A 10,573-nucleotide genomic window follows, 5' to 3' on the forward strand; every position below is an offset into this window, starting at 1 on the left:
GTAGTGACGAGGCTAAGGCAGGTCACTTACATTAACCTGTACGCAATAATAATAATAATAATAATAACAACAATATAGGAGAACATGAATAGAAATTAAACCGGTAAATCATATCAACAATCAAGCCAACTCGGCAGTCATAACCAATTATTACTTAAATCATTTTTTGTTGCGGCGTGCAACCAGATCCCACAATATATTCATATTCAATTCCGTTGCTGCGTGCAACCCGATCCCACAATATATTCATTTTTATTTTTATTTAATTCCGCTGAGACGTGCAACCCGATCCTCAATATATCTTTTCAATCAATTCTGTTGCGGCGTGCAACCCGCTTCTCCAATATATTCACTTTCAATCAATTCTGTTACGGCGTGCAACCCGCTCCTCCAATATATTTACTTTCATTTCTGTTGCGATATGCAACCCGCTCCTCAATAATATAATTTACCAATTCTTATAAAAGAAAGTATTCCAATAAATACAACAATTAATATAAAATTGTAAGACAACAAGCATATAATAATTATGATTTATTTAAAAATAAGTGATGACAAGTAGCAATTAATTGTGGAAATTAAGGAGGAAATATGCAATTTAATATTTAGTATGCTAAATGTCAAGTAACAATTAAGTCACATAAATCAAATAAGCATGTAGCAAATATAGCATGGATTCAAGGCATAATATTGAGCAAGGAATATGAGATAAATAATTAATATAATAATTAATTCATGATTTAAAATAATTTATGATTTCCAGATAAATGTGCAAACAATCAATTTGACGATGTATATGCACTCAACACCTCGCCTATACGTCGTTACACATGAAATTCACGTAACAATAATTCAAGGGTTCTATTCCCTCAAGTCAAGGTTAACCACGATACGTACCTCGCTTCGCAACCAAATTCAAGCTTCCAATAAACCTTTGCCTAGCGAATTGATATCCGAAAGCTTCAAATTTAGTCACAAACAATTAAATATTTTCAACACGAATCGTAGAAATTAATTCCATATGAAATTATTAATTTTTCGGATTAAAATTCAAAATTCATTTTAAAAACCGACAGTGGGACCCACGTCTCGAATCCCGGAAAAGCTCACGAAATCCGAACACTCGTTCCGATACGAGTTCAATCATACAAAAATTATCAAATTCCGACATCAAATTTGCTTTCAAATCTTAAATTTTGGTTTTTGGAAGATTTTATAAAAATCTGATTTTTCTTCCATAATTTCACGGATTCATGATGTAAATGAGCATGGAATCATGAAATATAACTAATTTCGGATAAAGAATACCTACCCAACTCAAACTCGTAAAAATGCCTCTGAAATCACCCAAAACCGAGGTCTAAAACTCTAAAAATGAACAAAAATGTCGGACTCCGGACATATATATTCTGTCTAGGGTGAGATGCGACTTGTCTCAAAGTTTTCAACCAAAAATTGCGGTACCAACCTTCAGTCAATCGATCATAACTTTCTGTACAAATATTCAAATGATGAATGGTTTATTTTTCTGGAAACTAGAATCAATGGGCTACAACTTTTATATTTTGATAATTTCTAGATTCCTTATAGATTATGAGATATAAGCTTCCAAAGTCAGTCATGTGCATAAGAAAATTCTGGCGATGCACACTGCCATGCAAACAAAAACTGCATTACCAGCCTTCAGTCAATCAATCGTAACTTTCTGCACAAATATCCAAATGATGAATAGTTTATCTTTCTGGAAACTACAATCAAATAGCTACAACTTTTATGTTTTGATAATTTCCAGATTCCTTATAGATTGCGAGATATAAGATTCCAAAATCAGCTTTGTGCATCAGAAATTTCGCACACTACTGTCAAAACCAACAGTTAAAAATGACCTAAAAATGGTCTGAAAACACTCTGAAACTCACCCGAACCCCTCGGGACGCCGTCTGAATACACCAGTAAGTCTCAAAATATATTATGGACCTACTCGAGGTCTCAAATCACACATATAACGACGAAACTACAAATTGAACGTCGATTCAAACTTGTGAGTTTATGAAATTTTTAATTCTATAACTCGCGCCGAAACATGCCAAATCAATTCGGAATGAATTCAAATTTTGCATGCAAGTCATAAATGACATAATGGAGCTGTTCTAATTTCCAGAATCGAATTTCAACCCCGATATCAGTAAAGTCAACTCTCGGTCAAACTTTTCAAAAATCTTCTATTTTCCAACTTTCGCCAAAATGCGTCTAATTGTCCTACGAACTTCCAAATCCAAATCCGAACATGCGCCGAAGTCCGAAATAACCATACGAAACTATTGGAATCATCAAAATTCCATTCTCGGGTCGTTTGCTCAAAAGTCAAATCTTCGGTCAAACTTTAGAAATTCAAGCTTTATAAAATCAAACCTTTTATTTTTTTCAAAAACTAATGGAAAACGTGCCTACGTACCTCAGAATAACTTCAAATTTTGTACATAAGTCATAAATATTGTTACAAAGCTGATCGAACTCTTAGAATCTAGACCGAGACCCGGTATCAACAAAAACCCAATTATGACCAAATTTAGGAATTCTTAAACCTTTAAATTTCTAGTTTCCGTTAAATGCCGATAATTTGAGCTAGGGACCTTCTAACTCGATATCAGGCATACGACCAAGTCCCAAATCATGATACGAACCTACCGGAACTGTCAAAATACTGATTCGGGTTTGTTGGCTCAAAACGTTGACCGAAGTCAACTTAGTTGAGTTTTAAAGCTCTATTTCACATTTTAATCAGTTTTTCATATAAAATTTTTCCAGAAAAATTTACGGACTGCGCACGCAAAACGAAGAATATTGAATAGTACTTTTCGAGGTCTCAGAACACAGAAATGAATATTGAAAATTAAAGATGACATATTGGGTCATCACATTCTCCACCTCTAAAACAAATATTCGTCCTCGAACGGAGTTAGAAAAAAACCTGAGCTGGTGAAAAGGTGGGGATATCTACTCCGCATGTCCGACTCGGACTCTCAGGTAGCTGCCTCAATTGGCTGGCCTCTCCATTGCACCCGAACTAAGGGATAGCTTTTAGACCTCAATTGTCGGACCTGTCGGGCTAGGATAGCTACCGTTTCCTCCTCATAAGTCAAATCTTTGTCCAATTGGACTAAGCTGAAATCTAACACATGGGACGAATCACCATGATATTTTCATAGTATAGATACATGAAACACCGGATGAACTGCTGATAAACTAGGTGGTAGTGCAAGCTTGTAGGCTACTTCACCCACCTTTCAAGAATTTCAAAGGGTCCGATATACCTAGGGCTTAGCTTGATGTCACGGCCCAATTTAGGATCGTGACCGGCGCTTAGGAGCAAGTGCTCCCAAGTAAGCCTTATCAGTATTTTACAGACAAACGGACAGAGTTTCCCCTGTTTTTGGACAATCCAAAAAAAATCCTGTCTCAAAATCAACAATTAACCATGCTAATATCACACCAAACAATCAACAACTTATCAATTAATCGAAATAAGTCTCCGCCTTTACTAATCAACCCACTAACAATCAGAAATACTAATTTATCTCCAAATTCGATAAGAAATAGCGATACTCAATATAAGTCTATAATAACAAAAGAATACTCATGACATTAAAAGAATGACTATGGAGCGACTCTAAGAGTTCAAAGCAAAGACCATAACAATAAATAAAATCTTTGCCCACGCGAACAAGTGCGAGGCTCACCAAGAACTATCAACATGTGCGCTCTAATTAATGAAATTCTCGCCCGCGTCAATTGATGTCTCTTTAAAACAAATAGTGGAGAATGAGTCGCTAGCTCAGTGAGTAATAACACTTAACCACAACCATTTTTATTGGGGACAAGTCAGAAAACATGCTAGTATATTAAACAGAAAATATCATAAAAATGCCCTTTCAGAAACAATAAGTAATTTTCAGTCTCGTCATATTTTTCATGTAATATAATTCAATTGAACAATTCAGTAATAAGCATCGGTAGACACTGTATAATATCAATATTCATATTTGGGAGGTTTTAATGAACGGATCATGTAATAGGTATAAATGTGGACTTCTTCGCAAGAAGTCAAATATGACGGTAGTCCCTACTCGAGGAAAATCAGTAACGATATGCTAGTTCTACCTTCCCACTAGCGAGGGCTGTAACAGTATCGGTAATTACAAGGTGCACCAGGTCTAACGAACTCGTCGTTAGCTACGGGATCCTTTAAAGTCTACTCCCATTTATACTTGTCTCTGTAATCCGTATATACTCATAGAAAAATAATTTAAAATAATATAGGGCATTTCAGTTCTTATCAAATCATATAATTTCATTTCGATAACAGTAAATTCAAGTAACGGTAAAACATATCGAGTGACAACAAGAATATTTAAAACAGCGTTAATCATCTCAAATAACTATTTCGGTATCATATCGAGTAAATGACTTGTCCCACATGAAACTCAAAATAATCGGTAACATATTCCTATTAAAAATCATATGTAAATCATGCAAGTTATCAAAACACAAACTGTGGTAAGATTACTACTCACAGTACTCGTGTCGAAATACCAATCGTCACCGATAGCGATCCGTATGACTTTCTTCAATCAATCTATAACCACATCAACAACGATCTTGTGTTATTTTTCTTGTTTGAGCTAATTTATAGCTAATTTAGAATACCCAACCCTTGGGTTTCATGTTTGACTCTTAATCCATCAATATATACTTACTCACGCTACTGGTAGTTGAGAATACTTCAAAATCTATTAAATATAACCTATTCATATGATATACCGAGTTAATTCACAAAAATGTCTCATGAATTTCTCTCAATTTCCTTAACTTTATCTTTCAAATTCTTAATCCAATTCCGAAATTATATCTACTCAGCACTATAAGAACTATGTATACAAAATTTCATTTTCTTAAAAGAGGAAGAAATACATGTAACTACCTGGAGTGTATTGCTGAAACCCAAGGAATTGTATGCCAAAGATTAGATGAAACACGATCTTCTGCGCTAAAGAAACACCCGAAACTTTCTTTCTTTTGTTTTTCATGTTCGATGCTTTGTTTATTTCTTTCTAAGGGATTTTATTTTTTTTATCTGAAACCCCTTTTGGCTTCTTTTAGTTGAACCAAATTGGCTAAGCCCACTTAACGTACTCTTTCTTTCTTTTTTTTTTTCTAATTTTTTTTTTTGTTGCAACTTACTTAACTATCCTTTATTTAATAGGAGATATTACATTCTTCCCACCTTATGAAATTCGGTCCCCGAATTTAACTCAAGTGTATACCTGTAGATTGAAATAGATGAGGATACTTGACTCTCATAGCATCTTCCACTTCCCAAGTAGCTTCTTCAACTGTATGATTTCGCCATAAAACTTTTACGAACTCAATTTCTTTTGATCGTAGCTTTCTTATTTGTCTGTCAACAATAGCCATCGGCTCCTCCTTGTAAGATCACTTCTCATCGAGCAGTATAGTCGGTGCTTGAAGCACCTGAGATGAGTCTGATAGACATTTTCTTAGCATCGAGACATGAAATATTGGATGAATAAAAGACAACACAGGAGGAAGTGCCAAACGATAAGCCACAGCTCCCACTCGGTCTAGTATCTCATACGGTCCTATAAACCTGGGGCTCAACTTGCCTCTTTTCACAAACCGCATTACACCTTTCATAGGAGAGACTCGTAGGAACACTTTGTCCCCAATTGTGAACACTAAATCTCTTCTTCTCTTATCTGCATAAGACTTTTGTCTGCTTTGAGCCGTGAGCAATCTCTTCCTGATTAATTGGACCTTATCAATAGATTTTTGTACTAAGTCGGGTCCCAATAAATTAGTCTCACTAGCTTCAAACCATCCGATAGGAGAACGATATCTTCTACCATACAATGCTTCGTACGGTGCCATTTGAATACTGGACTGGAAGCTATTGTTGTAAGCAAATTTAGCTAAAGGTAGATTAGCGTCCCAACTACCTCCAAACTCAAGAATACAAGCTCTCAACATATCCTCCAAGATCTGTATAGTACGTTCTGACTGCCCATCTGTCTGTGGATGAAATGCAGTACTAAGATCTACTCGTGTACCCAATGCTTCTTGAAAAGATTTCCAAAAGCGTGAAGTGAATTGTGATCCTCTATCAGAGATAATGGATATTGGAACTCCGTGAAGTCAGACAATTTCATTCATAAATATCTGTGTATACCTCACTCCGCCATATGTAGTCTTCACTGGCAAAAAATTAATTTTGTTAGTCGATCTACACTTACCCACACAGAATCATAACCTCTAAGAGTACGGGGTAGGCCAGTCACAAAATCCATAGTAATTCTTTCCCACTTCCACTATGGAACCTCAATTTGTTGCAGTAGTCATGCGGGTCGCTGATGCTCAGCCTTGAGCTGCTGACAAGTCAAACAGCTAGAAATAAAGTTAGCAACATCTTTCTTCATACCTTCCCACCAATAAAATTGCTTGAGGTCATGGTACATTTTAGTAGATCCGGGATGTACAGTGTATTTATAGTTGTGGGCTTCTTTAAGAATAGCATGCCTGAACCCATCTACATCTGCGACACATAGCCTGTCGCCCATTCGAAGAACACCATCACTTTCAACAATCATATCCTTGCTCTTACCAGCTAAGGCCTCATCTCTGTATTTGCATAATCGCTCATCCTCATATTGGGTCGCCTTAATGCGCTCGACTAATGAAGACTTGGCTCGAACACAAGCCAACAATATATCTGACTTTCCCATACTAAATTTGATACCTGTACCTTCTAGTCTCTGAATATCATTGGCCAAAAGTCTCTTTATAGAAGCTATATGTTCCAAACTTCCTATAGATTTTCTGCTCAATGCATCAGCCACCGCATTGGCTTTTCCAGGATGATACAAAATAGATCAATCATAATCTTTGAGCAGTTCCATCCACCAGCGCTGCCGAAGATTCAGATCTCTCTGCTGAAAGATGTACTTTAGACTTTTATGGTCAGTATAAATTTCACAAGTTTCGTCGTATAGGTAATGCCTCCAAAGTTTTAAAGCAAATACCATTGCATCCATCTCCAAATCATGTGTAGGATAGTTTTGATCGTGCGTTTTCAATTGTCTCGAAGCATAAGCTATAACAGGACTATTTTGCATGAGAACACCTCCTAATCCCACCCTCAAAGCGTCACAGAATACTGTAAATCCTCCAGAACTTGATGGTAAGGCTAATATTGGTGCAGTTGTCAAACATGTTTTGAGTTTCTGAAAGCTCTGCTCACATTCCTCCGTCCACTAAAACTTTACATTTTTTGGTGTTAGCTTAGTCAGTGGCGCTGCTATTTTGGAGAATTCCTACACAAAATGCCTGTAATAGCCTGCTAAGCCTAAAAAGCTGCGAATCTCTGTATGAGAAGCAGGTCTGGGCCATTTCTGCACAACTTCTATCTTCTTAGGATCTACTATAATTCCATCTTTGGATACAACATGTCCCATAAAATGCTACTCATTCTAGCCAAAATTCACATTTCGAGAAATTAGCAAAAAGTCAATGTTCTCGCAATGTCTGCAACAGAGTCCTCAAATGATTCTCCTGTTCACCTTGGCTACGAGAATATATCAGGATATCATCAATAAATACTATTACAAATCTATCCAGAAATGGCTTGAACACCCTATTCATTAAATCCATGAATGCAGCTGGAGCATTAGTCAGTCCGGAAGGCATCACAAGAAACTCATAGTGCTCGTATAGAGTTCTGAAAGCAGTCTTAGAAATATCTTCATCTTTGATTCTAAGCTGATGATAACCAGATCGGAGGTCAATCTTTGAAAAGTGGTAAGCTCCTTGTAACTGATCAAACATGTCATCTATACGAGGCAAAGGATATTTATTGCATATTGTTATCTTGTTCAACTGCCTATAGTCAATGCACATTCTCAGAGATCCGTCTTTCTTCTTTACGAACAATACTGGTGCACCCAATGGTGATACACTAGGTCTGATAAAACCCTTATCTAGCAAATTCTGCAACTTTTGCTTTAGCTCCCTCAACTTTGCTGGTGCCATCCGATATGGGAGTATCGATATGGGTTGTGTGTCAGGTGTCAGATCAATACCAAAATCTATTTCTCGTACTGGAGGCAATCCTAGTAAATCCTCAGGAAATACATCAGAAAATTCTCTCACTACTAGTACATTTTCTATACTAATTGTTTCCTTTCTTGTGTCATTTACAATATCTAAGAGACCCAAGCAACCTTTCTTCAGAAGTTGTTGAGCCTTCATAAAAGATACAACTTTGCAAATCTCTAGAGTATCTCTACCCTCAATCCGAATCTGACAAGCACGATACACGTATTCAGCTAATAGAGACTCTCCAACAGGAGTAGCAACTAGAAAAGGATAATTCAATAGCTCAGGTTGTCTACTAAACCTCAAAGCAAAGTACGAGGACACATAGGAGTGAGTAGATCCCGGATCAATCAACGCAAGTGCATCAAAGGAACATACAGAAAGAATACCTGTAACCACTGCATTCGAGGCCTGAGCATCTTGCCTAGTAAATGCAAAAACTCTCGCTTGACCTCTACCAGCATTCCCTTGCCCTTGATTCACATTAGCACTATCTCCAGCACCTCGACCTCTATTTCCTGTAGCTACAACACCTGAAGTATTACGAGTAGTCTGAGTATGTGCAGCTGGCTGGATAGAAGCTTGGCTGAAATTTCTCGGAGGCTGAGGACAATCCCTCAAATGATGTCCCAACTGGCCACATTGAAAGCACTATCCAGTTAGAACATGACACTGGCCCAAATGTGATCTACCACAGGTCTGACAGACTGGAGTAGTGGCATATATCTGCCCAGAATTACGATGTCCAGATGATGATGATGATGGTCCCCTAGTACCCTATTTGTAATATGGTATGTATGCGAACTATGAAGACAAATGTGTCCCTGTCTGAGGAACCTGTTACTGTTGTCCCTGATTTCCTGCTCTACGATTTTCACTAAAACCGCCATTGAAAGATCCTCCTGTCTTGGCCTTTTTACGTAAATCACTGGTTGCACGCTCATCACGTCCCTTATTTTCAATCTTTCTAGCGAGATCGACTGCATCAGTGTAGGATAAGGTATTCATCTGTGGGGCTACTGCAATGTATAGATGACCAACCAACCTATCAACAAACCTCTGAACTCGAGCTTCTTGGGTATGCACTAAGTAAGGAGCATATCATTCCATATTACAGAACTTGGTGTTATATGTTGATACATCCATATCTGGAGTTTGAACCAATCTCTCAAAGTCTCTAGCATATTTTTGCTTCAGGCTGTCTGGAAGAAAATGATCCATAAACAACTTACTAAACTCGTCCCATGTCAGTGGGGCTGCTCCTACTGGCCTTCCAAGCAATATAGTTTCATACCATGTGTTAGCCATATCCTTTAGTTTGTATGCTGCGAGCTCCACGGACCTCTCACTAGAACATCCTAGAGCACGTAATGCCTTGAGTGTCCCATCCAAGAAACTTTGAGGATCTGCTGAATTATCAGAACATGTGAATTTTGGTGATTTCAATTTCGGGAACTCTAGCAGGAATACCTCATTATTCCCGAAAGTCCGAGTCTGTACATGTTCTTGTGTATGTAAAGTAGCCTGAGGAGCTGAACTTCCACCCTGAGTAGGCACCAATGCCTCTAACACATTCAATAACCTTGTCACTACGTCAGCAGGTAAGGTAACAGTAGGTACAACAATTGGAACTGGTGGTGGAGCGTCCTGAACTCCCCGTTCTTGCACATGATCTAGCATAGCAGCTTGGGGTTGACTCATGTTCAGAACTTCAGGTTGAGGAGCAGCCTGTCTTCTAGTCTGATGAGCCCCAACTTGACCGCCACCTCGGGTAGTACCACGTCCAGCACCACGTCTAGAAAATGAGGGTGTGGGTGTCCTAGCCATCTGCAAAAGAAATACTCCAAAGTCAATCTCAAGTTATCTCAACGCACGATCAAGAATGAAAGAAGGGAAAATATTCCTAGATGTTCAGTAGCCTCAAGATCATATGGCGCCTACATACCCATGAACAAGACTCTACTAAACATTACTCCATGACTCGAGACTTAAAGCCTAAGCTCTGATACCAACTATGTCACGACCCAATTTAGGATCGTGACCGGCGCTTAGGAGCAAGTGCTCCCAAGTAAGCCTTATCAGTATTTTACAGACAAACGGACAGAGTTTCCCATGTTTTTGGACTATCCAAAAACTTTTCCTATCTCAAAATCAATAACCAACTATCCTAATATCACACCAAATAATCAACAACTTATCAATTAACCGAAACAAGTCTCCACCTTTACTAATCAACCCACTAACAATCAGAAATACTAACTTATCTCCAAATTCGATTAGAAAGAGTGATACTCAACATAAGTCTATAATAACAAAAGAATACTCATGACATTAAAAGAATGACTATGGAGCGACTCTAAGAGTTCAAAAAAAAGGCTGTAACAATAAATAAAATCTCCGCCCA

At 37.7% G+C, this 10,573-nt stretch overlaps 1 protein-coding gene across 1 annotated transcript; it reads right to left on the reverse strand.

Moving 5' to 3' along the window:
* Nucleotides 1–7,581: 7,581 nt before the first annotated feature.
* LOC138906323 (uncharacterized) lies at nt 7,582–9,996 on the reverse strand. Its single transcript, XM_070194858.1, has 4 exons — nt 9,285–9,996; nt 9,014–9,188; nt 8,862–8,895; nt 7,582–8,802 (listed from the first exon to the last, which is right to left on the reverse strand). Exons 1-4 carry the CDS (start codon nt 9,994–9,996, stop codon nt 7,582–7,584), a joined length of 2,142 nt encoding a protein of 713 aa, XP_070050959.1.
* Between the last annotated feature and the right edge of the window lie 577 nt (nt 9,997–10,573).

This window comes from Nicotiana tomentosiformis, chromosome 2, assembly GCF_000390325.3.
Source record: "Nicotiana tomentosiformis chromosome 2, ASM39032v3, whole genome shotgun sequence".
Lineage (NCBI taxonomy): Eukaryota > Viridiplantae > Streptophyta > Magnoliopsida > Solanales > Solanaceae > Nicotiana > Nicotiana tomentosiformis.

Bases quoted from the DNA above. Each gene is read 5' to 3' on its own strand.
- LOC138906323 (XM_070194858.1), bottom strand. From the start codon at position 9,996: ATGGCTAGGACACCCACACCCTCATTTTCTAGACGTGGTGCTGGACGT. The intron at 8,896-9,013 runs GTAACAGGTTCC...AATTCTGGGCAG, and splicing joins GCAGGAAATCAGGGACAACA to ATATATGCCACTACTCCAGT. The intron at 8,803-8,861 runs GTAGATCACATT...CAATGTGGCCAG, and splicing joins TCCAGTCTGTCAGACCTGTG to TTGGGACATCATTTGAGGGA.